The sequence below is a fragment of the Panicum hallii genome, chromosome 3 (genome assembly GCF_002211085.1).
Source record: "Panicum hallii strain FIL2 chromosome 3, PHallii_v3.1, whole genome shotgun sequence".
Taxonomy (NCBI): Eukaryota; Viridiplantae; Streptophyta; class Magnoliopsida; order Poales; family Poaceae; genus Panicum; species Panicum hallii.
This window is the reverse complement of record NC_038044.1, coordinates 1,516,214-1,542,290: the sequence shown is the minus strand read 5'-3', so window position 1 is coordinate 1,542,290 and position 26,077 is coordinate 1,516,214. Positions and strand designations below refer to the sequence as shown.

General features: G+C 46.9%; 3 protein-coding genes and 1 pseudogene across 4 annotated transcripts; 2 read left to right on the top strand and 2 right to left on the bottom strand.

Annotated features, from left to right (window-relative positions):
* Nucleotides 1–2,115: 2,115 nt before the first annotated feature.
* On the bottom strand, nucleotides 2,116–6,899 carry LOC112887690. The gene is made up of 3 exons (XM_025953934.1): nucleotides 6,810–6,899; nucleotides 3,098–3,254; nucleotides 2,116–2,984 (listed from the first exon to the last, which is right to left on the bottom strand). Exons 1-3 carry the CDS (start codon nucleotides 6,897–6,899, stop codon nucleotides 2,284–2,286), a joined length of 948 nt encoding a protein of 315 aa, XP_025809719.1. The 3' UTR covers nucleotides 2,116–2,283.
* Nucleotides 6,900–8,954: 2,055 nt separating this feature from the next.
* Nucleotides 8,955–10,187, bottom strand: LOC112884361 (annotated as a pseudogene).
* A 4,336-nt stretch (nucleotides 10,188–14,523) lies between these two features.
* On the top strand, nucleotides 14,524–18,694 carry LOC112887782 (IQ domain-containing protein IQM3-like). The gene is made up of 9 exons (XM_025954052.1): nucleotides 14,524–15,120; nucleotides 15,368–15,482; nucleotides 15,596–15,661; nucleotides 16,013–16,101; nucleotides 16,316–16,403; nucleotides 16,947–17,093; nucleotides 17,178–17,270; nucleotides 17,752–17,853; nucleotides 17,935–18,694. Exons 1-9 carry the CDS (start codon nucleotides 14,939–14,941, stop codon nucleotides 18,433–18,435), a joined length of 1,383 nt encoding a protein of 460 aa, XP_025809837.1. The 5' UTR covers nucleotides 14,524–14,938; the 3' UTR covers nucleotides 18,436–18,694.
* Nucleotides 18,695–19,093: 399 nt separating this feature from the next.
* LOC112887784 (IQ domain-containing protein IQM3-like) lies at nucleotides 19,094–25,845 on the top strand. 2 transcript variants are annotated; one of them, XM_025954056.1, is made up of 9 exons: nucleotides 19,094–19,603; nucleotides 22,772–22,886; nucleotides 22,976–23,041; nucleotides 23,305–23,393; nucleotides 23,536–23,644; nucleotides 24,145–24,291; nucleotides 24,417–24,506; nucleotides 25,036–25,137; nucleotides 25,225–25,845. In XM_025954056.1, the coding sequence occupies exons 1-9, from the start codon at nucleotides 19,416–19,418 to the stop codon at nucleotides 25,603–25,605; spliced, it is 1,287 nt and encodes a 428-aa protein (XP_025809841.1). In that variant the 5' UTR covers nucleotides 19,094–19,415; the 3' UTR covers nucleotides 25,606–25,845. The 2 variants fall into 2 exon arrangements, with proteins under 2 accessions (XP_025809841.1, XP_025809840.1); XM_025954055.1 differs by having other exon boundaries at nucleotides 19,098–19,603; nucleotides 24,414–24,506.
* Nucleotides 25,846–26,077: the final 232 nt, after the last annotated feature.

Here is a 26,077-nt window from a genome sequence, read left to right as displayed (position 1 = left end):
TTAGATACTACATAAAACTTCGTTTTCAATTAGGATACAAAACTATGTGTTAATACCAGGCAAAGTCAAAAGAGGTTGCCCATGAAAACTCTGGATCCTGGAACTCGTGCATAGCACTTACTCACAACGACATGGAGATTTTAATTTGAAAAAAAAGGCTAGCAAAGTGGAAACTATACTTAAGACTAACTAAAGTAGTTTCAGTACAAGATAACAGCTTTAATTACATTAAAAAGCAGGTTTACTTGCAATAGAGTAGAGTAGCATACTTGCAGTTCCCTACAAATTTTGACATGGACTTGACAGTAGATAAAGTAGGCGCCGTAAGCGTTCGTAGTAACTCCAAAGTCTAGACATGAGCGTTCGAGTGCAGCACGTGTCATATAGGCCATGCGCACCAGGTGCCACTAATTGACACGTGTCCTATATATGCCACTAGTTGATCTGTATGCCAGTCAAGGCCTGCCGGCCGATATGGACATATTATGTATTATATTATATATAAGTAATAGAAGGTTCATCTACTTATTGAGGCCAAGATGATCGAAGCACAATTATCTTGCACGTGGTTACGTCTTGGTCCGTTTTGCGGCGGCGCATGGACGAACTAACCAGAGATAGATCTTTTTCTTTTTCTGAGAGAGTCAAATCAGAAATCTTGATGGATGAAAGGGCTAGCAGCGATGCAAGGTCTTGACCTTTCGTCGTATTAATTCGTGGCCGTCACGCACGGGCTTGCTCGTTCTGACTGCGGGTGATTCTTGGTCCATTCGCGTCGTCGGCGCCAGCCGCGGGAGGACGAAGGCAACGGACGACTGGGTGCAGTGGCAGCCTCCGGCCAGTGCGCCGTGGCGGCGCCGTGCCCCGCCGGTGGTAACCCGGCCCATGGAAAAAGTACCAACCTGTATCTTCAGAGTACTGATGACGATCGAACAAAGTGCCTACGGAAGGTTGAGTGATGGACTGATGGTAATGCAGTACTGTGCTTGCATGCAGTTTGCAAAGAGATACAGTACGATCTAGCTAGTGAAAACAACTTCCTGCATTTCTATATCCCTCGACAGATGATGTGCTTCGCCGTGCTCATCAGATAGATGGTGCTGAACTTTTAGTGATGTGAAGTGAACTCCTCATCATACTACCTTGTACCACCTTTTAAGCAAACAACAGACATTAAACGTGCCGCAAAAATGACGTCCAATCCCAAATAAGGTTTTTGCTGCGCTGTTCTCATGGGGTGCCTGCGTTTCTGTTGCCCCCCCCCCCCCCCACCCCCACCATCACTTGCAGCTGTTCAACGTGCATGGCAAAATCACCATCATTTCGCCACAGCGTCTAGAATCTGCAATAAGTTCGGGTAGAACAGCATCCGATCCGGTGGTATGTTAACAAGAAAGAAGGCAACCAGTTCTTCCAGAAGATGTCCAAAGGAAATGACATTCATTCATATACACGGAGCATTTCGTGTGCTGTTTCATCATAACTAGATAGAGTTGCTGTCGTTGTCAGACATAACCTGCAAATGTGCTTGTTTTTATTTGGAACCCGAATGCAGCTGGACAACGTAAAGCAGACGCAATTGCTCACCCTCAGTTCAATTATTGCCTGCCTATTTGCATTCTCAAATATCGTAGTTCAGTCTTCAGAAACAACACTGTATGAAATAGTACTGCCAGTACCTTTGAGAATTAGGTGGCCTGAATGCAGCCTCATTCTCCTGTTTTAGTAAAAAGAAAAAAAAAGAGACTAGATTTTGTAGATAAGTTTAAAACTTTTCTAAAAATATATTTGGTTTTTGCGGGTAGAATATCAATTTTGAATTTTTGAGTCTAAAGTTTTTTTAGTAATTTTAATTGGAGTAGTAATTAATTCGGCCCATAGTTGGGGGAAAAGGACACATGGGCCATTAGAAAATAAAGAATTGGCCCACTACAGCCCACACAGGAGGAAGCGCACGGCGCTTGCTCTGTTTTCTCTCCCGCCAAATGTTACAACATCCAAGGATGACAAACAATGAGCTGTTAATTCAGTCAAAAAGGGTGCAGGAAATAAGTGTCACAAATATAATTGATATTATATAATTCATTGTTGAATACATCAATCAATGGCAGGCTTATTGCTGTGAATTTCATGACCATGCAAACATATTTGTTTGGTACAGCTCCTACAACAGCATATATAGTCCTTTCTTCTTGCACACCACACCTTCGCCGCCCATGCCACCGGCTCAGGCGATACGGATACCAGCGAGCTCTCTCTCACACCACTGCAACACCATCATCGTCATGCATGGTGGCCAGCAGCAGGTGCGTAACGCGCGACGGCGCAGTCGGCCGCGAAGAGGTTGGACGTGGTGAAGTTGCTCTCCCCTCCCATGGTGGGCATGGAGGCCCTGACGTCGAACTGGTTCACGTAGTCGGAGCGGTAGGTCTGGCCGACCACGCCGTGCACGTGGCCGGTGAGCGCGTCGAACTTGAAGGCCAGGTCAAGGTGCGCGAGGCAGTCGTCGGACGCCACGCCGTAGCTGTGCACCCTCGACTCCTCCTCGGTGATGGGCACGGCGTTCGCCCTGATCTTGAACCTGCCGTCGAGCGCGACCAGCACGCCGTTGGCCGCCTTGGTGCGGGTGATGGACAGTGCCGGCACGGCGCTGGACGTCCACGCGGCCTCGGCCACCTGCGGGAGGCGCACGGGCTCGCCGTCCAGAGCGAGCTCCATGCGGTCCACGTCGTCGTCCCAGGCGGCGGTCTTCCGGGCGCCGACGTAGAGGCGGTGGCCGTCGAAGAGCACGGCGATGGCCTGGATCCAGGTGAAGTCACGGGTCATGCCGTCGCCGCCGCGCTTGCCCATGAAGTGGGCGTTGATGTGGAGGCCGCGGTCGGAGAGGACGCAGAAGTCGGCGTCCCTGCGGCCGTGGAAGTGGAAGGCGTTTCCGTCGCCGCCGATGAAGCGCGGGTCGCCGCAGGCTCCCGGAACACTGCACACTGCAAATTAAATGCATCGTCACACAACACCGTACATCCGGTTAGGAATTGAATTGGCGTACAAGATCAAGATCAAGATCAAGGGAGAGCGACGACAGATCGAGCGTGCTCACCGCAGACGGGCTTGCAGGAGTTGCAGTCAGCGTAGCACGACTGGGAACATGCGGCGGGGCACTCCATCTGCTTGCCGGAACAGTAAGCGTAGAGCTTGCGGTCGTGGCACTTGACCTTCATTGGCTTGGCCTTCTCGTGCTGCTTGGGCCCCTGCGCCTTGGGTGTTGGCGTTGCCTAGGAACTCACTCACTCACACACAAATGCAAGACAAGGAGACAATATTATTTCCGGCGACGAACGCCACGGCCGATGCAACGGCCTGTATCTTGGCTGTTTACTCTCTGGACTTAGCAAAGGAAATGGAGCTACAAATAGGCCAGGGACCGACGGAGCCGCTGCCTCCACACCTGACCTCAACGCCACGATCCGCACGACTTGCTCAGCAACGTCCACGCGAGACCCATTCGCTCACTCGATCCGGACGTCACGGCTTCCTCTGCATGGACAGGCACCACGCACACCACGAACTGCTAACCACCTACGACTCGATCAGCCCCAGCAGCTCTCCTGCATGGTGACTGGATCACGAACCTACAGCTCATGCAAACACAGCTGCACACACACGCACCTAATTAACCTGAACGTACAGACTCGCACGCGACGCACGCGACCTACGTCTGCTGGAACGCACACACGCCCAAGACGTGTTTATTTCCAACATTCTCCCCCTAAACACAACATGGCGCGTTCCAGTATTCACAGCAATGTCGCCTCCTCGTCGACGTCGGCGAGCAGTGCCCTTTCCCTCTTCTTCTCACGGCAGTCCCTGGCGATGTGGCCACGCTTGCCGCACTCGAAGCACCGTCCTCGGTAGCGGCTCCCCCCACGCCTGCTGTAGCCCGAGCTCGTGCTGCTCACATCGTCGCCGCGCTCGCCATGATCGTTGTTGCCACTGCCGCGCCGCCCATCGCTGTCGTTGCCGCCGCGCCTCACCTCGCTACCGCGAGCCTTCTCCTTGTTCCGTTGCCGGCGCCGTGCCTCCCACTACTCCTCAGTGAGGTACAACTTCCCAGCTACCTCCGTTGCTGCCTCCTTTGAGTCGTCGTTGTCCGCTTCCTCCGCCACCCGCAGCCGGCCGACGAGCTCCTCAATTTTTGCCGTATCGAGGTCGGTGAGCATCTCGATCGCCACGGCCACCTGCTTGAGGCGCTTGGGGACGACGCGAAGGATCTTCTTCACGACACGGTGGTCCTCCAGTGTCTCGCCCATCTCCCGGAGGCTCGTGACGAGGCCGTTGATCCGCAGCGCGAAATCACCCACCGTTTCGCCGTCGCGGAACGCGACATTCTCATACTCCTTCCACAAGCGTTGCACACTCGCGGCCTTTACGCGATCATCGCCGACACGCATCGCCTTCACCGTGTCCCATGCCTCTTTCGCCGACTTCTTCACGGCGAGCCCGGCCTTCATCTCCGAAGGCACCGCGCGCAGGATGGCGGCCATCGCCCGCCGATCCTTGGGGCGCTCCTTGCACATGGCCTCCACCGCGTCCCATAGTTCCATCGCCTCCAGCGAGACCTGCATGACCAACGCCCACTCGTGGTAATTCGCCTTGGTCAGCAGCGGGAGCTCGACGGAGTTGGTGTTGACAACGCGCTCCACCGCGGCGCTCGACGAGCCCATGCCGTCAAACATCTTGAGGCCATCCTTCACCGGCGGCGTCTCCATCCTAGCTCTGATACCAATTGTTGGCCTTGCCCAGGAACACGCGTTCCGCAAGCTTGCACTTCGCCTCGCTTGCTACAGCTCACACACACGCCGGCAACCCGAGGAGGAAGATGAACAGTAGATTTTCGGCGACGAACGCCGCGGAGCCGATTGCTCCTGTTTTTTGGTACTAGACTTGGCAAAAAGGGTTGGGGGGAGTATAGGGGCCTCATATAGGCCGGGGAACACAACTCACACCGGCCACAGCACCACGATCTCCGCGGAGCGCGCTCAGCCATGGCCGCGAGCCACTACTGGTAACAGCCACGACGGCTTCCTCCGCAGGATCTGTGCTACGCACACCACTCCCTCCTATCCACCTACGACTCGGTCACACGATGCACCGGCGGTGGAGCCAAACCCTCACACGCACCGGCCTGGACCCAGAACGCGTCGCACCCGCGTCCGACCGCGCCGCAACCTCCCTGCTGGCGCCCACGCTCACGAACACGACGCGTTCTTCACGTATACGGACTCACGCACGCCCGGAACGAACCATGGCGTGATTATTCCTAACAATCTCCCCTAAACACGACATGGCGGACTCTATCTTCACAGCAGCGTCGCCTCCTCGTCGACATCAGCGAGCAGCGCCCTCTCCCTCTTCTTCTTCGGGCACTCCCGCGCCATGTGCCCGCGAGCACCACAGTCGAAGCATCTTCCTCGGTAGCGGCTCCTACCACCCCCCGAGCTCGTGCTGCTGCTACCGTCGTCGTCGTCGTCACCTCCATGGCCGCCGCCACGGCGCCCGCCGCCTCCACTCTGGCGTGAACGTGCCTCCCACTGGGCCTTGGTGAACAGCAGCTGCTCGCCACTCCCAGCCTTGGCCACCGGCTCGTCCTCGGCGTCCGCCTCCTCCGCGAGCTGAAGCTGGCCGACGAGCTCGTCCAGTGTCATGGTGTTGTGGTCGCCATGGATCTCGATGGAGACTGCCACCTGCTTCAGCCTCCTTGGGCGGCGCGCAGCACCTTCCTGACCACGCAGGAGTCGATCAGCACCTCGCCGAGGTCTTGCAGGTGCGCGGTTAGACGGTCGACGCGCACGGCGAAGTCGCCCACCGCCTCGCAGTCACGGAAGCTCAAGTTCTCAAACTCCTTCATCAGCCGTTGTACGTTCGCCGCCTTCACACGGTCGCCACCGCCGCGCATCTTCTTCACGGAGTCCCAGGCCTCCTTCGCCGACTTCTTCACGGCGGGCACGGCCTTTATCTCCGGCGGAACACCATGGAGGATCGCGGCCAGTGCCTACCGATCCCTGGCGCGGTCCTTGCTTGCCTCCTCCACGACGTCCCACAGCTCCAACGCCTCCAGTGACACCTGCATCACCAAGGACCACTCCTGGTAGTTCCACTTGGTCAGCAGTGGCAGCTCCACCACGCCGGGAGCCGGGCGTGACACTCTCCATGGCGACGCCCGAGCTCGAACTATCCTTCTTCTCGCCCTTCGTTGGAGAGACGTCGATCTTCATCTCCTAACCAAGCTCTGATACCAATTGTTGGCGTTGCCCAGGAACTCACTCACTCACTCACACACAAATGCAAGACAAGGAGACAATAGTATTTCCGGCGGCGAACGCCGCGGCCGACGCAACGGCCTGTATCTTGGCTGTTTACTCTCTGGACTTAGCAAAGGAAATGGAGCAGTACAGGGGCTACAAATAGGCCAGGGAATGACGGAGCCGCTGCCTCCACGCCTGACCTCAACGCCACGATCCGCACGACTTGCTCAGCAACGTCCACGCGAGACCCATTCGCTCACTCGATCCGGACGTCACGGCTTCCTCTGCATGGACGGGCACCACGCACACCACGAACTGCTAACCACCTATGACTCGATCAGCCCCAGCAGCTCTCCTGCATGGTGATTGGATCACGAACCTACAGCTCATGCAAACACAGCTGCACACACACGCACCTAATTAACCTGAACGTACAAACTCCCACGCGACGCACGCGACCTACGTCTGCCGGAACGCACACACCCCCAAGACATGTTTATTTCCAACATTGGGTGGCCTGCCGGAAGGCGCGGCGGCGACGAGCAGGAGGACGGCGGCCACCAAGGCCAGGGGAAGCATCAATCCCAGCCTGGCCATTTGCGCTAGCTGTAACGACGGCGGCTTTGTTGTGACTGTGGACTACTGGACTATGGTGAGCGCAGAAACTATATTTATAAATTAATTATAGAAAAATATATATCTAATAGTACAACAAATTTTTTTTACTAAATTATATTGTATCATATGTTCACTGCATAGATCTACTCATGCGAAGTCCAACAAAATTGGATTTTCCATTTCATGATTTTTTTTATTTATTATAAGTTTTTAAAGATTCAGCCAAAATAAACATAAAAGAGAAAGAGAAAAATCACCGAGAGAAACCAGCCATGGAGGTCATGTGTCCGGTATCGCGAGTACGAGGAGTCCAGACGGACGGTTCACTGTCTAGGGAGGAAATACGGATTCGTCCCAAAGTTCAGGGAGATAAAAATGATTTTTTTCCCTTTGTACAAGTACCATGTCGTTCATGATTAAGGGATATAAAATAAACATACATATCTTATATTTTTTTATATAAAAACAAATGCACTACCTCAGCTATAATCGAGAAAACTCAACAGAGAATGTATAGATTCTGGGTATACTTTTATAAATTAATTTATTACAATAAATTCCTCAAGTTGTTGTCTTTTAAAATTGTTGAATGCATGCTACATAGTCAACGGTTGACTAATATTTTCTCGGTAACCTACGTTGGTGGCCCTCGCTCACAGCACATGGCAAGGCTTAGCTTGTGGACATATGAGGAGGGTGTTGGTAGCAGCCTAGCAGGGTGAACCTGAAATTTTAGAAATTATTATAATATATATCACCATCAAAGTGGAAGTGAGCGATCTTGACCTAACGGATAATAAATGGAGACGTTACACTCAAACAAAATGAAAGTGGATGAATGCAACTAGTTGGTCCCAGACCCCAAAGAAAGAAAGGGGGGAAAAAAGCCTAGCACACCCATTATACTAGCAGCTTGAGATATTTCAGATTCTCGATGGATTGTCAATAAACCGGTCCCGATCAATAAAGATAGCTAGATCTAACAATATCAGACGACTAGCAAGCAATGTGCTGCTGTAAAACTGGACGCTAACCAATGGTGCTTTAGGGCCTGTTTGGAATGCTGCCTAATCCGCCACCGCCTAAGGTTAGGCAACCGCCACAGGTGTGGCGTGTCTAAGCAGCCATGCTTAGTTATGTGTTTGGTGTACTGCCGCGCCTAAGGTTAGGCAAACTGAAGAAAAGTATGGTAAGTGTTTGATGTGCTGCCACGCCTAATGTTAGGCACATGTGGCATCTGTTTGGTAACACGCCTAACTTATGCATGTGGCAAATATGAGTTTTCTCAAATTCAAAAGTGGATGGAAACTTAGGCTAATTAACACTAAATTAGCTATCTGAAACGTCATGAAAATAAAAATGGAGGTAGTATTAAGCCAAGCTCCCAAGAAAACGCCCCGATAGCCACCACCTCCTCCAACCCCTCCATCCATCCCTTTAGTCTTCATAGATCACGCACTATTCAGACTAATTCAAGATGGTATAGGAAAATTAACAAACTGAAACCGAACTATATGCCTGCTTCGATGCCTGATACTGTACTTAATGTATAATTGTGTACATGTGAGTGTTAAATTGTTTTCCAGATGGACCATTCATGGTGAGATATTAAAGGAAACTGAACTCGCATCACTTCCTTTATCCCCATGAATCTGGTTCAGTTCCCTCTAATCCTCACCTCAAATGGCAAGTATACCATTGAGCAGCAGAACACACCATCTCTTCAGAAGACTGGCAAAAGGGGAAAAAAGACCTGCCGTGTGACACTGACCAACTACACAATTTGCATCCAGAACACACCAAAATGGAAATCAAGTGTAGAGCAGAGTAGCTGCTATTTCATCAAGCAATTTATCGCAGTTCAGAGAGTCCGTCCACGACGGAACAGAAGCACTTCGCAAAGGCCATACCATCCCACACACAACCAACACACCGTAAAAGGTTTACAATGGTGCTGATTTACAAAATAGTAGAGCACTAGCAGTTAACAAAAGTTCCTATGGTCAGCCTCCATTCGCAGCGGTCAGCCTCCATTCACAGCACCCATCTTGAGTACTCCGATGAATCTATTACAAGTGTAAAATAAATCAGCTTAACGAAATGCAAATAGTAATTCTAATGACAGCTAGAATACAATATATGTGTAATAACCACATTCAAGATATATTACCTGAGTACTTAAACAAAATAGCAGACGAGTAGACATAGCCAATTCACATCCCCAAATCGCTAAGAAACTTGAAAACCCATAACTGAAATGTTACCTCGGATGAGCCTGATAAGAAACTACGCACCCCCTTTTGTTCTTTGGATGCTAGAAATGTTCCTACCATCAGCTTTTGGTCAGTAGTTAAAGTTATGTTCTCAAGTCTTTGCCATAATATATCATCAGAGCTCCGCATAGATGGTGGAGGTGGTGGTGGCTTCTTGATTTCATTTTGAAGTTTCACTAGAGCAGTTGTGATTGCATCTCCTACCCAAGACATGCGGCTCTTTGGTCTCACATCTCTCTTCTGTACTTTTCCCTCACTTCTTAGACGCTTGACTCCCGAGCTAGATGAGCTTTGCTCAGCCACTTGGGATGCCATGCTGGGCTGACCACTAATAGGGGAAGGTAAAGTGTCTGAATCATCACCTAGATTATCTTCAGGAGGAGCATAGCTGAACAACTCATTGCATAAGTCATCATCATAATCATTATCTTCGTCAGCTTGTGTCTCATTGAGACAAGTGTTGGCGTCCATGGTAAGAGAACCATCAGCACTGCTGTTAAGGAATAGTTCTTGCATTTCATTGAAGAATTTGATGGGCTTGGACAAGAGCCTTCTTGCTCTTACCTGCATACAGTAACATGCCATTTGTTAATAAATAATATTTCATTCATTTAGCAAAATACTAACAACAAATGTTGGAAAAAGAAAATACCTGTAAGTTAGCCTTCTCTGATTCAGATATGATAGCTATAGATCTTGAGGTGTCAAATGTGTTACCACTCTTGCTTAAAGCTGCTCTAATAAACTTCCAATTTTCCTTCTAATATCTGAAATGCCTCTCAACTTGAGTAGCTGTTACCCCCGTATTAAACTGACTATTCAATGCTTCTGAACACTTAAAGTGATGCTGCTTTTTTATCTTGAAACCAGCATGCTGCTCCTTTATGTAGTCAATGAACCAACCGAACATAAATTTAGTTTGATCCTCATCCCGTAGAATGGTCCTCTCTCGAGTGGTGCCATCACCTTCATCCTTTTCCTTGCCCTTGCCCATATCTGTACTCAAGATCAATTTATAACATTGTCTCAAAATAGCCACATGTAACAATAAAATAGGGACTCAAAATATACATATATAACAATAAAAAATGGTGTCAAATCAGCCTTGTAGTACAATTAAACAGCAACATAATTCAATTAAATAGGATCTGAAAACAGCCACATAATAATGTCTCTAAACAATTAGATAAGGTCTCAATAAAACCATCCAATACATTTAAAATAATATCTCAAAATAGAAGCACAAGCATCAAATTTGGTCCCACTCATCCCACATTTGCTGAGCTAACTGATCACGTATGATTGCCCATTGCTGGTTGTCCCTATTAATATCCGCATGTGAACGATTGCTTCTTGGAAAAGTTTGAAACCATGTCGCATCATCATAAACATAGATATCAGGTCCATCAATTATGAAGTTATGCAAAGTGCAGCATGCCAAAACTATCTTAACTTGTGTTTTTAAACGGAAGAATGGTTGACTTGTAAGTATCTTAAATCTGTTTTTGAGTGTGCCAAATGGCCGCTCGATCGTTGTCCTAAGAGAGAAGTGACGAAGGTTGAACAGTTCTCTTGGATTCTCCGGTCGTCTAGTACCCTTAAACTCCTTAAGGTGGTACGGGACACCTCGATATGGAGGTAATATGCCAGGTCTAGCAGCATAACCAACATTGGCTAAAAAGTAGTGACCTACAATTAGATTAAACTACCATTAGCTATTCATTTTGGAAGCTAAAACACGGTATATTAATCACTTGACTTATACCTTCTGGAATTTTTAAGCCTGATGGCCATGACAATGCATCTTGGAGCACAAAGGAATCATGAGCTGATCCTTCCCATCCGGCCAGCACATATGTAAACTTAAGATCAAAATCTACGGCAGCTAAGACATTTTGTGTTGGATAGTGCTTTCTACCCCTAAATCTATCTTGCATATATATAGGAACCAATGCCGGTATATGTGTGCCATCCAATGCTCCTAAACATTTCTAACACAAATAAAAAAAGTGCTCCTGTTAGTGATTACTACAAATTAATAGAAAAATAACTTCATTGCATTATATATATATATATTACCTCAAAGTACGGGTAAAATCTTCCCGAGCTGGTGGATATCTTTGAATGTGTTTCCGTAGTTCTCGTGACAATAATATCACGAGACAATACACATAAAGCATCCAAAACAGCATTAAAATATCTACTAACAGTCTCTCCGGAGCGTAAGAACTCAAAACCAACTGATCTATTTGTCCATCTATGACCAACAAATTTTAAGAACATAGCTACTTGTTCCTCAATTGATACATTGATACATCCTCTAACAATCCACGGGATCTTAAATGACCACATAACCGGTGAAAAATAACTTTACGCATGCGCAACTCACTGATACAGTTAGCTTCAGTTTCATTGTATAAACGGTTTAACCTCTTTTCTCTTTCCAAATCTCTTTCTAATAAAGAAGCATATTTGGGCCTCCTCATCAATCTATGTTCTTGTAACTTGTACCACAACATACAAACATAGATGGCTATGCAAATAAGCAACCTTCTTCTTCGAATATTATAATCATAATAATAATACTCAAGATAATCCTCCATTGCACCCATCTATAAAGATTTAAGAACTATTTTAGAATGCATACAACACATATGACACAATTAAAATCTAGAAGATAGTTATACCTTAAAGGAGAAGATGACTGTTCTCGCTGGAAAAACACCTGAACAAAGGAATAGAAATGTTACTTATGTACAGGAAATGATCAATTGGGGGGTTAGACAATTGCAGGAAATAATCAATTGTGGGGGGGGGGGTGGGGGGGGGGGTTAGACAAATGCAACAATGATCAAATTGGGGGGGAGGAGGACAAATGCAGCAAGGGCGCGCAGCCTCTGGCCCAGGGAGGACAAATGCAGCAAGGGGTGCGGCGGGGGGCGGCCCCTGTTCCCGCAGGGGAGGGGGGCGGGCTCTGCTCCCGCGGGGTGGGCAGCGGGCGGCGGCCCCTGCTCCCACGGGGGAGGGGGACGGCGGGCAGCGGCTCTGCTCCCGCGGGGAAGGAGGCGGCGGGCGGCGGCCCCTGCTCCCGCGGGGGAGGGGGGGCGGGCTCTGCTCCCGCGGGCGGCGGCGGCGGGCTCTGCTCCCGCGGGGTGGGCGGCGGCAGGCTCTGCTCCCGCGGGGTGGGCGGCGGGCGGCGGCGGCCTCGGCTCCCGCGGGGTGGGGGGCGGGGCGCGGGGGGCGGCGGGCTGCGGCCCCTGCTCCCGCGGGGGAGGGGGAGGGGGGCGCGGCGGGCCGGGGAGGAGGGGGCGGCAGGGTACCTGCGCCGGCGCGGACGGGAGGAAGGAGAAGAGGGTGTGGCGTGATTTTTGGGTGCGGCGGCCAAATCGAGCGCCGCACCTGTGGCGTGATTTCGCGTGGCAAGCCGTTCCTGCGTGCCTAAGAAAACTGTGGCACCCTAATGTTAGTATCATCTTCAAACACCTACCTAACATTGCGTGGCACGTTTAAGGTTGGGCGGTGGCAGGTTAGGCAACTCTCCAAACAGTCCTAGTTTCCGTCACCGATGGACGAAAAGACGCCAGAACTGGGAAGTGGCGGACTCACGCGTCAGTGGGTGAGTTTCTCTGCAGTACTGCCAAGAGGACTGAATGAAGGCCAAGCGCCATGATGCATGTTGCCGGGCCGAAGAAATTAGAGGAAAGGCCATGTGATGTTGTCTGCACAAAGCAAACCGAGACGATGGCAGGGGGATGCTGCAGGTTTCTGACGCCAGGCGCACGTACACGTTTGGCTTCGGAAACGTGGCCTGTAACTGTAACACGGTCCTGGCATCATCATTGCTTGCGTAGTACGGACGAACGGGGTGTGCATAGATGGCTAAACGGAACCGGTGCTCAAGTGGAAAGCGACGAGGTAGCACGACGGTGCGTGGTGTCAGTGTCAGGGTGGCTTTCTTTCGTGCGACTCGTGTAACCATAGAAAGAAGGCGGAGGGTCCGTTCTAGATCGGTGCCAAAAACTTGCCGGGAGGATGGAGCTGCCAGGCCAATCGGGTAGAAACATTATAGTAAGATTGTGTCCAGATCAGAGCTTGGACTGGTCGACCCGTTCTCCGGGGAGCAGGTACGACTTGGACACTAGCGTCAACCTCACAACCGTATACAACTAGTAGTTGCATGGGCCAGCCACCGTGGCATGATCGGATTGAAAAACGTGGCGAAACCCTTCTTTATTCGCCGTCGACCAATTCGCACGCCGTGATGCGGTTTCGATCTTCGTTTTGCATTGGCTCGGTGTCTGTGTGTGTGTGGGCCATCGGCATCGGCATCGGCATCGGCATCGGTTAGCTGGGTTTGTTTAGATCTCTTTCAACTTCCAACTTTTTACGCTCTCTCTCAATCACATCAATTTTGGGATACATGCATGAAGCAGTAAATGTATGTAAAAAAAAATAATTAATTGTACATCACGAGATGAATCTTTTAAGCCTAGTTAGTCCATGATTAGATAAAATTTGTCAAATACAAACGAAAACGCTGCAGTAGCAAAAAGTTCCAAAAATTATAAAGATTTGCGATCTAAACGGGGCCTGGTTCGTGCGTGCGTGCCGTACATTATTTAATTAATTGTTACTGTCAGTACCGTACTGGCAGTGGCGGAGTTAGAATCAACCGGGCTCTTCTTTTCTTCTTCCTGCTTCCTTCGCTCTTTCCTTCTTCTTCCTCCTCAAAATTTTCTTCTTCCTTTTCCTTCCTTTTCAAAATTTATAGAGAGACTGAAAGCTTTCATGGAAGTCAGGATGGTAGGGGGCTCAATTTTGCTGGAAACCTCCTAGATCCGTCCCTGCGTACTGCACCCCTCCTGGATCCGCCCCTGCGTTGCTGCGCCTGGAGTAGTAGGTGCGCGCCGTGCCAATCATCATCGTTTGAGGACTTATGTCTCTACTATACAAGTCAACTTCACGACCGCGATGCACATCCAACCAAAAATACCAAATAATGCAGCGCAGCCTGGCCAGCATACATGTTGGATGCGAGGTGTTGCTACCACAAGATTCTGCAACAGCAATCGGGGTGGGTGATTCGCTTCACACACAGTGAGAGGAGCCACAACGTAGCAGCACGGTGCGCGTGTCCGTCGACGACCACGACGGCGACCGGAGCTCCGTCCTGATCAGGGGCCGAGAGCGACCGGTGTGGTGCCTCGCGTGGGCGACCGGTCGGCCATCCCGTCGAGTCACCCCCCACCCCCCTCGAGACGAGGCGACGAGCAAGGCCGCAACCCCGTGCCGGTCTCCAGTCTCCTCCCCGGGCCGGGTCTTCCATTAGCAAAGCAGCAGGCAGGCAGGAGACCTCCACGCTTGCTAATTACTCAATGACATGTGGACCCGGGAAGTAATGGCGCCACCTGCCTTGGAACACAGCCGGTAGGTGGCGCCAACGACTGGTCGTCGTATCCGCAGTACCCGTATGGTCGTATGTGCTTCCCGCGAATGAGATGCTAGCTCGTACTCTTCCTCTCTCAATCCTCGGGATTAAACGCATTTAATTATTCCCGGGCCGCGTGTTAACCCAGATTAAATTCCCACCTGCTCTGCTCTGGTCTGCTCCTCCCCTCTGCAGACTCTGCGCAACAAACAGCTTTTGCTCTTCTTGTCCAAGTGCGCGCTTTGGGGCTGGATTTCTCGGCTTCTCCAAGGTTCCAGCAGAGCTAGGCTAGGCTCGCTCCTAAAACCTGAAAAGAAATGGAGGTGGGACTGGATTTCTCGGCTTCTCCAAGGTTCCCGCCGGATAACCTGGAATCTCCCCAGCCGGTGGAGGGAGGCGGCGGCGAGAATGGCGCCGCCACCAAGCTGCAGAAGGTCTACCGCAGCTACCGGACCCGCCGGAAGCTCGCCGACTCCGCCGTCGTCGTCGAGGAGCTCTGGTATTTTTTTTTTCCCTTCTACTCACATCCTTTCCTTCTTGATTGGAGACTATTGCCGCTTGTGCGGATTAATTTGGTAAAGGCCCTTTCTTGAAAAAAAATGCTTCCTTGTTACAATTTCTCCCCCTGGTTCTTGCTGTGATGTTCCATGAAAAGGTGCCTCCTTTCTTGGAGATTTTTGGTGTCCGCAGTCAAAATCAATTGTAACTGAAAACTGAGCGTTTTTTTTCTTTGGGGATCAATGAAGGTGGCAAGCGCTGGACTTCGCGCGGCTCAGCCACAGCACCGTCTCCTTCTTCGACGAACCCAAGCCAGAGACCGCCGCCTCGCGCTGGAACCGCGTCAGCCTCAATGCATCCAAGGTGCCCTCCAATTGCTACCTGAGGAGACAGAAAAGTCCCTCATGTCCTCTTCACCAGAAAAAAAAAACGATTTTTGCCCCCTTTTGTTGCTCAATGTTGCTTGCTTGCAACAGGTGGGTCAGGGTTTATCCAGAGACGGCAAGGCTCTCAAGCTGGCTTTCCAGCACTGGATCGAGGCCGTGAGTACAAATCGTACAAATCCCACCATAGTACTGTTTGTCAATTTAGTAGTATTTGCTTTAGATTTGGTGCGGTGCTTTCATGTGTGTGAAAAGAGGCTACTTTCTGTATCAGTTGACCTAAGAGTTTTAGTCTGTGTGAACACTGATCACGTGCTTTCATGTGCGTGAAAAGAGGCTACTCTCAGTATAAGTTGACCTAAGAGTTTTAGCCATGTGTGTACATTGATCATAAATAGGTCCGCCGTTGATGTCATACAAGTCATGCCCATCTCCTCGTAGAGTGATTGACTATTGCTTCCAACACTCTGATGCAATGATTTATAGCAATAGTAATTTGTTCTTGTATAGATCGACCCGCGGCATAGATATGGGCACAACCTGCACTTCTACTATGATGTGTGGTGTCAAAGCCAGGCCGGGCAGCCCTTCTTCTACTGGTAAGAATTTTGCTGCAATTTGCACAGTTACATTTGCATATTCTCTTGTTAATACAAAGAGCTCAATCTTCATAACAGATGGGACAGAGATAAACATATTTGTATGCCTGCTCAAACCAGATATTTTAGCTAGGGTTTAATCTATGTTCATATCAGGAATTCCAGTTATCAGTTTTGTTGCATGATAATTTAAGTGAGTGTTTGGTATATATAGGCTTGATGTTGGAGAGGGAAAGGATCTAGACCTTCCAGAGTGTCCAAGAGCAAAGCTAAAGAAGCAATGCATTAAGTATCTTGGTCCGGTAAGAATTTTTCCACAATGGCTTTCTATCTTTATTCAGAATTCATGCCATATATGATATATCCTTCCCTCGAAGCATATGTGAAGACCTTTATGATTGTTTGGCTAATTACACCCACAGAATTCATCTTGGTTTTGTGAAGCTTTTTTTTTATTCATCTTTTCTAGGAATATATGCTCCTTTTGCTATAAAATCCTTTTCCACAAGTTTGGCTCCTAAGAAAAATTCTTATCAAATCTGAACATGTATTGCATTCTTTTGTTATTACTATCAAATCCCTGCAATATGAACTGCATTTGACATTGCCTCAGGCCTGCACTATTGTTTCACGAGTAGAGTCCAGCATGAATTGTCTTGCTTCTGTCCACACTATTATTCACTATCCTCATGGATCATGACCACTAATAGATTTACAGTTGACTTCAAAATATTATACATATGCAAGCGTGGCAAAAGGAATCCCTTTCAACAACTTCACCATTTTCTTGCTCCTAAACCTCTCACATGGTTTTAAGCTCTTAACAATTATCTAATGTTTTGCAGCAAGAGCGGGAGCACTATGAATACATCATTAATGAGGGAAAGATTTTCCATAAAAAGACTGGAGAACCTCTTGATACAAGCCAGAGTTCTAAAGGAACTAAATGGATTTTTGTTATGAGCACAGCAAAAAGACTTTATGCTGGCAAGGTAACTTGTCTACTCTTATAGGGCTTTGCACTTGCATTTCTTCTGAAAACAATAATATATCTGTAACCTGATTTATCCATCCAGAAAGAGAGAGGTGTATTCCAGCATTCCAGCTTTTTAGCAGGAGGTACTACTATAGCTGCTGGAAGATTTACAGCAGAAGATGGAATTATTAAGGTATTTTTGACTTCTAAGCAACCGTACCCTGTTAAATGTTAGCATTCAATCACATAATTTACTTTGTATCCTGCTTGTTCGATCTTTAATCCAGCACCTTTGACGAAAAAGTTCTTTTGGTGTCCTGGAAGTGATGAATTATCCATTGTTCATGGTCCTTGAAACCATTCTTTTCTGTTCCTAAGGCTACCATGAATAAATGTTTCGGAAACCTTTTTGGAAGACAAATGCAAAATATAAACGGGTCTCCATTCATATAATATTTTCCAACAACTTTTTGAGGTAGTATATTGTAAAATATAGCTTGCTAATGTACTTCTGTCTAGTAGGCATCAGAGTATCTACTTATTTTGATTCAGCCAGTGCAAGTTAAACACTCTGTGTCATCGTCCTATTATCTGGCTACTTGTACACTTTATATGTTCCTGTGCTTTTTCATTGGTTGCATTCTGCTAATTTGTTCTGTTCTGTTCTGGATAAGTCCATTTGGGCCTACAGTGGTCACTACAAACCAAGTGCAGAGAACCTCAGCAATTTTATGAACTTCCTTGAAGAGAATGGAGTTGATCTCAAAGAAGTAGAGGTAACTATTTTAACCGTTCACAAGCTTGTCTCACCAAATTGAAAATGAATTCATTTAATATGCTTGCTTTTGTCCACTCAGGTGCGCTCATCCACCAAAGAAGACTACAATGAGGATCCAGTGCCTGAAGGTTCGCAGAACCTTACTGCTGAATTCATGGGATCAATTCCTCCAGAAGTGATCTTACCTCCAAACATGACAGAAGACAATGAAGGCGAGAATGCTCCTGCAGAACAATCCAAGCCAACCTACCAAAGGACCTTGTCAGGTGGTCTTCAAAGCCCCAGAGCAACCGGCGTCCCGCAGAAGGCAATTCTTGAGAGGATGAAGTCCAAGGGCGAGTCCAAGTCCTATCAGCTTGGCCACAGGCTGTCCCTGAAATGGAGCACTGGGGCTGGTCCAAGGATTGGATGTGTCAAGGACTACCCAATGGAGCTCAGAATGCAAGCTCTGGAAATGGTGAACCTGTCACCAAGGGCATCAACACCATCGGCTTCAAGGATGCTAGCTTCATGCTTGTCCCCGACGAAAGCCACCTCGCCAACATCGCTGATGCAGGCCTCCCTGCCGCAGGCAACTTAGAAATTTAGACGAGCTTATGTTAAGCAACTAGCATGAAGCCATGCGATCCAGCTGTCTCTTTACTGCATTGTCACAATGCTACACTGCAAAGCTCAGATTCTCGGTTTATTCTTGCTGCCGCTCCCCTGGTCTTCGGTTCCATTCAGATGTAGCACACTGCAAGTTTTCCATGTGTTCCTAGTTGTAGACTGTGAGTATTGCAGAAATAGGTCCTGTGCGGAATCTCTTATTATCTCACTGCCAGGAGCCTGTTTAGATCCTCTTCAAATTCCAACTTTTTACACTATCTCTTCATCACATCAATTTTGGGATACATGCATGGAGCAGTAAATATATGTAAAAAAATAACTAATTGCACAGTTTAATTGTACATCACGAGATGAATTTTTAAGCCTAGTTAGTTCATGATTAGATAAAATTTGTTAAATACAAACGAAAGTGCTACAGTACTCCGGTTTATAATATTTGCAATTTTGGGTGCATCTAAACAAGGCCCAGGACTCCAGAAGAGCTTGAAACCAACTCAGTTGTGTGAACGGGGCAAATTATTACTTCTGTCAGTGCTCAGAATTGAGCACTTGTCTGGCCAATGGGCCAAATTCAGTAGCAAGCTGGTGGCGCCACCGATCGTTTCAGAGGACAAAAGCACACGTTAAGCCAACAAATCCTGTCAGGTTACATCCGCGCTAACTTGCTGCTAAGCCAGGTGCTAGTGCAATTGTGTGAGATTCTACAGCGACGGTTCGCACGAGAAGCATCCACAGAACATGATGCTCGATCGCTCATGTACATCTCATCGAGCGATTCGCACGCGAACACGAGCGATCAAAGCTCCGATCCGGCATGGAGAACGACAGGTGCCGCGCATAAACGCCAAGGGAATGTGATGCTCCACTAGTACCTGCGCCTACTCTGAAGACCTGAATGCTGCTGCCATTCTTCCCAACCAAACCAAACTGCTTGCTCGGTCACCGGAGAAAATGGAGGCGGCGGATGCGGCTCTGCGTCCGGCCGGCTTGGATGCTACGGATTCTCCGAGGTGCCCGGCTGCGGGGAACAGCGGCAGCGTGGGTGGCGCAGCGTCGGCGACCAAGCTGCAGAGGGTGTACCGCGGCTGCCGGACCAGGCGGAAGCTCGCCGACTCCGCCGTCGTCGTAGAGGAGCTCTGGTAACGAGATCCCAGCACCATTTTTTTCTTTTCCTCTCCTTTACTTTTTTTCTTTTTTGAAACGATTATCCTGCTCTGCTCTTTCTTAATTTTCTTGCGTGAGGTTCCTTCAGGTTTGTTCCGTTGAATCTCATTGAAAAAGGCAAAATATATACGCCCATACCGGCCTACTAATATGCACGCATGGTTTCCAACGGGCAAGAGGACAGCACTTCCCCAGCCCTTTTCCATTCACCTCTTATCCTTCTTTCTTAACAAAGCAGAATGTGTATGGGCGAAATACATTTCAAAAGCCAAAAAATAATCTCACTGAAAATATAGCCAAAAAATACGAGAAAGAAATCATTGTTTTAAAAATCCGTTAAAATTTTAACAAATGGTGAATTGAGTTTTTTCAGAAAATATTTTGCCGGAATTAAAAAAGTGTATGAATTTTTCCTTTATTCCACTTAATGAAATATGTGTCCGTGACACAATGTCAAAAAAAGTATCTAGAGATGTTTCAACATCTCCTTTAGTACAACTTTGCTTGTACAGAAGACATCACATAGGGAATGCGAGTTTTATCTTACCTACTGTCGGTGTTTTACCGACTGTCCACCGAGAGATATACTCAAGGTGGCAAGTTTTAGATGAGAGGACGCCGAGATCAGGAACTCGAAGGTGCAAGAACACAAAACTTAGACAGGTTCGGGTCGCGAGGCGCGTAATACCCTACGCACTATGTGGTGGTTTGTACTGCATTTGGTGTAGAATAATCTTATGATCTTATTTTGAGATGATCCCTGTCCCCCCTTGTATATCCGGGAGGTCAGGGTTACAAAAATACTAACCAACACTAGCCAAGGAGTCGTACCAGAACATATCTCGAGTAGATTCCTTCTGTATCAGTTAGCTTTATCTCCTATTTAAACGGGATAAATAAGAGATAAATGAGACGAATAAGAGATAAGACGGACTTAATCTCTTAAACCTGTTTAAACTACGTTATGTACACAGTCCCGTGGCCCCGGGTCTGACAAGCCCCCGAGCTCTTCGTAGCTGAGTATTGCAGGCTTATCGAATACCCTCGAAGTAGTCTTCAACTTCTTTTGAAGCTCCGTCTTGAAGTCCTTCTTCGAGTACCTACTTGGCTGCATCGAAGCAATGAGGTGCTCATGCCCCGAATTACTTCTTTGGTATGGTGTGCGATTGAAAAATCGCACTCCATATGGAGTAGCCCCGGAGCCTTAGGTTGAATCGGAGAATCAGGCTGAGGGTCGCATTAGTCTTGAATCTTCCTTACTTACTCTTTGAATAAATTTGAAAAAAATAAGTAGTCAATGCCACGTACACCGCAGCCCCCGAGCCTTGAACCCTAATCTCCCAGGTTTGGGAAAAAGGATCCAAGAATCGTGGCATTGGTGTTACTCTGAAATTCCGAGAAAAACTCTTCGCCTTCTGCATAGTGAAATTAAGCCTCCCGCTGGTTTATTTAACCGCGCGGTGACTTAGCGTTTCTTCTGCACTCAGTCGTCTTCGAGTAGTTTTGCGGCGTCCAGCCCCCGAGCTTAAGAGCCAGGAGAGCCGAATGAGCCATGTCGAGTAGTGTGCATCGCCCAGCCCCCGAGCCTGGGAACTAGCGGAACTGTGATGGAACACCGTGCTGCCTGGAGGGTTGTTGCCGAAGCTTGATCTGAAAAAAGACAATGCATACATTATGTAGCATAATGCGAAGATACCGAGTAGTACTCAGTAATAATGTGAAGACACCAAAATTTATTCGGTGTAAAAATTGTTGTGTCGAGCTCTTTTTTAGGCCATTTAAATCTCCCGAGCAATCCACCTGTTACCTTTAAGCACCTGGTCCTGTTTTAGCCGTTGCTCATAGCGTGTATGAGATCTTTGTCTCGTGTACGCGTAGAGGCGTTAGGCGTGACAAAAGAGCCGAGGTTTCACGGATTAAGGTATGTGCTACTCAAGTAGGTTAGCAACCGTTAAGAGGAGATAACGAGTAGAAAGTAGTCGTCATGCGACAAAGAAGATGCGCAGTGCTCAAAAGTAGTCGACGAAGTGTAACTGTGGAGGGTTTCAATGCCCGTCGAGAGACGTACACCGATAGGTAGTCGGTGAAGTGTAGCTCTGGAGGGATTCATGCCCGTCAAGAGACGTACACAGATAAGTAGCCGATCATGGTGTAGCCCCCGAGGGTTTCATGCCCGTCGAGAGGCGTACCTCAAAAGGTAGCCGATCCTGTGAAGAACAAGTCGAAAAAGGTATAAGTCACTTAGCTTGATTCGTGGACGAATGTCGATGAAGCCGTGGAGCTCGTTGATGGAGCTATGACAATTTGTTGATGAAGCTCGACTAGTCGGAGTCGATTTCGACTAGTTTTCAAGTCGAGATGAGTAGTCGAAATAGTCGTCGGCGGGCCGCCGATCGTCCTCGCGAAGTTGAGGTGCCCCACGGTGGGCGCCAGCACGGCCTTCTGGTGAACTGGAAAGATGCCATCGAGTTCGCCGGTGGATCTTCGATGCGCTCCCCTACCTGGCACGCCGCTGTCAGTGTTTTACCGGCTGCCCATCGAGGGATATACCCAAGGTGGTAAGTTTTAGTTGAGGGGACGCCGAGATCAGGAACTCGAAGGTGCAAGGAACACAAAACTTAGACAGGTTCGGGCCGCGAGGCGCGTAATACCCTACGTCCTGTGTGGTGGTTTATATTGCCTTTGGTGTAGAATGATCTTGTGATCTTGTTTTGAGAGGGTTCCTGTCCCCCCTTATATATCCGGGAGGTCAGGGTTACAAAAATTCCTAACCAACACTAGCCAAGGAATCGTACCAGAACATATCTCGAGTAGATTCCTTCTGTATCGGTTAGCTTTATCTCCTATTTAAACGGGATAAATAAGAGATAAATGAGACGAATAAGAGATAAGACGGACTTAATCTCTTAAACCTGTTTAAACTACATTATGTACACAGTTCCGTGGCTCCGGATCTGATACCTACCACTTCTTTTTTTTTGTTTGGTTCTTGATACTATGTATTGTTTGGATTTCATAAAACAAACATCTCTTTTTTTGGAGATTCTAGTGTCCCAAAAGAAAACTAAAATAATTCTCCTTGATGCTTGTTCAAACAAGTTTCGATAAAAAAAATAAAGGGTTTGAGTTTGGATGGAATGAAGGTGGCAAGCATTGAACTTTGCGCGGCTCAGCCATAGCACCATCTCCTTCTTCGATGAACCCAGGCCTAAGACTGCAACATCACACTGGAATCGTGTTAACCTGAAAGCATCTAAGGTATCAATTCCTATTTGGGAACTCTCATTTTGTTTTGACTTCTCTGACATCGCTCTCAATAAATTTTCACATTTATATGCTTGACACAGGTTGGTCAAGGTCTCTCCAGAGATAGCAAGGCTCTCAAGTTGGCTATCCAACATTGGATCGAGGCTGTGAGTATAATTAGTACAAATCCACTATTATTGTTTCTAGTTCAGTATTACTCTTAGTATTTTGCATTGTAATTACATGTGGATGTGGGTTGAAAAGATGCTACTTTTGATCCAAGTTGATTTGGCATTTAACTTAGGTGTCAGCACAAATCGTAAAAGGGCCATGGGTAATGGGTTGGTGTCAAGCAAATTTCTGCCTCTCTATTTTTTTTTGTTATTAGCAACTTTCAATGGTAACATTATATCCATTTGTTGCTTTGTAGATCGACCCACGACATCGATCTGGGCACAACCTGCACTTCTACTACGAACGTTGGTGCCAAAGCCAAGCCGGCCAGCCCTTCTTCTATTGGTGAAAACATACTGCATTTGCATATTTTCATATTAGAAAGAATTGATGCAGTTGGCCTATAACATATAACAAGATATATATGTGCACATAGAACATCCTTTGAGCAATTTTTATTGTTAGTTGCGTTGCATGGCAATTTCAGCAAGTCCACTAGCATTGGCAGGCTTGATGTTGGGGATGGAAAAGTTGTAGATCTTCCCGAGTGTCCAAGAACTCTGCTCAAGAAGCAATGCATAAAATATCTCGGCCCTGTAAGAAATGTTCAGTCTATATTTATATAGAAACCATGCTATATATCAGTATCAAAATATTACGATAAAGCCTCACTTTAGTTTTTTGAAGCTTTTGTGATTGAATACCACTTTTCTTTTAATGTAAACATAAGTTCGGCTTTTCAAAAATATTTTCCTCATATTCAAAGATGTGTTGCATATTTTTGTAATATTGTTGCTAATATTATATTTCTTTATATACAAACTGCATTTACATAGCCTCAAGTATCAATTATTGTTTATACAAAACATGAATATGATCTGCCATGCCCTGATCTACTTTCTTTTATGATATTTATCTGTTTTTTCTCATTAGTCATGACTATGCAAAAAATAAATTTGACTTCAAACACAACACACTGCCAAATTGGAAAAAAAAAATCTTTTTTACACAAACTCTTCATCAGGTTTTTACTGAACCTACTGCAACTAGGTACGATGTAAGGTATAAGTTCTAACAAATGTATAATGTTCTGCAGAAAGAGCGTGAGCTCTATGAATACATCATTAACAAGGGAAAGGTTATCCATAAACAATCTAGAGAACCACTTGATGCAAGCCAGGGTCCTGAAGGAGCTAAATGGATTTTTGTTATGAGCACAGCAAGAAAACTTTATGCTGGCAAGGTACCTTGTCTACATTTCAAGGGCTTCTATACTTACAATGCTACAGAGCCAATGTTATATAAGCTCTTTTAGCTTATGATTTAGGCCCCTATATATTTCTTTAACCTGATTTATTCGTCCAGAAGGAGAAAGGTGTATTTCAGCACTCAAGCTTTTTAGCTGGAGGTGCTACCATAGCTGCTGGAAAATTTACGGTGGAAAATGGAGTAATCAAGGTATTATTATGTTCCCATTGTGAAATCACTAGTTGATCGTGGTGTATTTTACTTCTTGATAGAAAAAAAATACTTTGTTGGTATTTGTAAAATAAAATAAAATTCTTGCTTATGTTGTTCATGACGTCTGCATTTATATCGAAGCCATAGATACGTTGTTGTATGACGGATGATGATCCACTAGTTCACTATTTTACCTATCTAATAATTAACAATTTAGAGATGCGTCCCTTTTCTAAAATAAATATTAAATAAATATCCAAAGATGAACTTCATTTGTAAAGTATCTTTGTTACTTTTGGAGTTAGCATAACAGAAAGCATACGTTTGTATGTACTATAGTCCTAATGACAATCAAATTAATTAGTTATCTTGATCCAACCACCATGGAGGTTAATTGACGACCATGGGCTTTGTTGTTCCCTTCTATTTCTGCCAAGAGTAAAAGATAGTACCATTCCATAATTTGATTTTGTCTTGTACTCATTTTTCTCTGATGTGTGTTTTTTTTAAATTTTTTTGGCTTAAGTCCATCTTGGCCTATAGTGGTCATTACAAGCCAAGCATGGAGAACCTCAACAATTTCATGAAATTCCTTGAAGAGAGTGGAGTTGATCTCAAACAAGTCAAGGTACACCAATATAGTCATCACAATCTCAAATTCACCCATGTTATCATAGATGGTTTTTATTATAAGGAGCTAGTTTTGGCCATTCAGGCGCGTCCATTCACCAAAGATGACTGCTGCGATGATCCAGCGCCTAATGATACACAAAACATTGCTGTTCATACGAGTCCTTCACAAGTGGTTCTCTCTGCAAACACAATGGAAGGTGATGAAGGCAAGGATGCTCCTACAGAACAAGCCAAGCTAACATACCAAAGAACCTTATCTGGTGGTCTGCGCAGCCCAAAAGCCATTCATGTCCCGCAGAAGGCAATTCTTGAGAGGGTAAAATCGAAGAGCGAGTCTAAATCTTACCAGCTTGGCCACAAGTTGTCCATGAAATGGAGCACTGGGGCTGGTCCTAGGATTGGGTGTGTGAAGGATTATCCAGCTGAGCTCAGAACGCAAGCAATGCAAATGGTGGACCTGTAACCACAAGCATCAACAATATTGGCCTAGAGCATGAAGTTTACGCAAGCTATCAGGTTACTGTAATTTTTTTCCCCAAAAGAATGGCAAGAGCTTTGCCACAGTGTATAAGAAAAAACTGGGTCCGAAAACCATACAAACAGAGGGTATGCGAGACATCCCCCAACAATTATTTGTTACTGTAATTTTGCATTGGTAGTATTGTTCTGTGCTGCAAAAGGTCAGACTCTTGGTTTGTTCTCATTGCTTCCTACTATACTGCAGAGTTCAGCATGTGTGCCAAGTTTTCCGACTTACAATGCTGAAGAAATAGCGCTTTGGTGAAGCATCTCCTATTTTCTTTGCTTCGAGCAATAAATCTCCTATGTCTAACAACAATCTTACAACCAGGATGGCATTGTGTTACTACTAGTAAAATGAAATCTAGTCGGTCGGAGCACAGCACACACTGCAATTGGTCAACGAAGATTAGAGC

What these genes read in the sequence shown, in the direction of transcription:
- LOC112887690 (XM_025953934.1), bottom strand. Translation starts at nt 6,899, where the DNA reads ATGGCCAGGCTGGGATTGATGCTTCCCCTGGCCTTGGTGGCCGCCGTC. An exon ending in CTTCCGGCAGGCCACCCAAT is followed by an intron (nt 3,255 to 6,809) that starts GTTGGAAATAAA and finishes CCAACACCCAAG; the next exon opens with GCGCAGGGGCCCAAGCAGCA. An exon ending in CTCCTGCAAGCCCGTCTGCG is followed by an intron (nt 2,985 to 3,097) that starts GTGAGCACGCTC and finishes TTTAATTTGCAG; the next exon opens with TGTGCAGTGTTCCGGGAGCC.
- LOC112887782 (XM_025954052.1), top strand. Translation starts at nt 14,939, where the DNA reads ATGGAGGTGGGACTGGATTTCTCGGCTTCTCCAAGGTTCCCGCCGGAT. An exon ending in GGGCAGCCCTTCTTCTACTG is followed by an intron (nt 16,102 to 16,315) that starts GTAAGAATTTTG and finishes TGGTATATATAG; the next exon opens with GCTTGATGTTGGAGAGGGAA. An exon ending in GCATTAAGTATCTTGGTCCG is followed by an intron (nt 16,404 to 16,946) that starts GTAAGAATTTTT and finishes AATGTTTTGCAG; the next exon opens with CAAGAGCGGGAGCACTATGA.
- LOC112887784 (XM_025954055.1), top strand. Translation starts at nt 19,416, where the DNA reads ATGGAGGCGGCGGATGCGGCTCTGCGTCCGGCCGGCTTGGATGCTACG. An exon ending in TTAACCTGAAAGCATCTAAG is followed by an intron (nt 22,887 to 22,975) that starts GTATCAATTCCT and finishes TGCTTGACACAG; the next exon opens with GTTGGTCAAGGTCTCTCCAG. An exon ending in TTGATCTCAAACAAGTCAAG is followed by an intron (nt 25,138 to 25,224) that starts GTACACCAATAT and finishes TTGGCCATTCAG; the next exon opens with GCGCGTCCATTCACCAAAGA.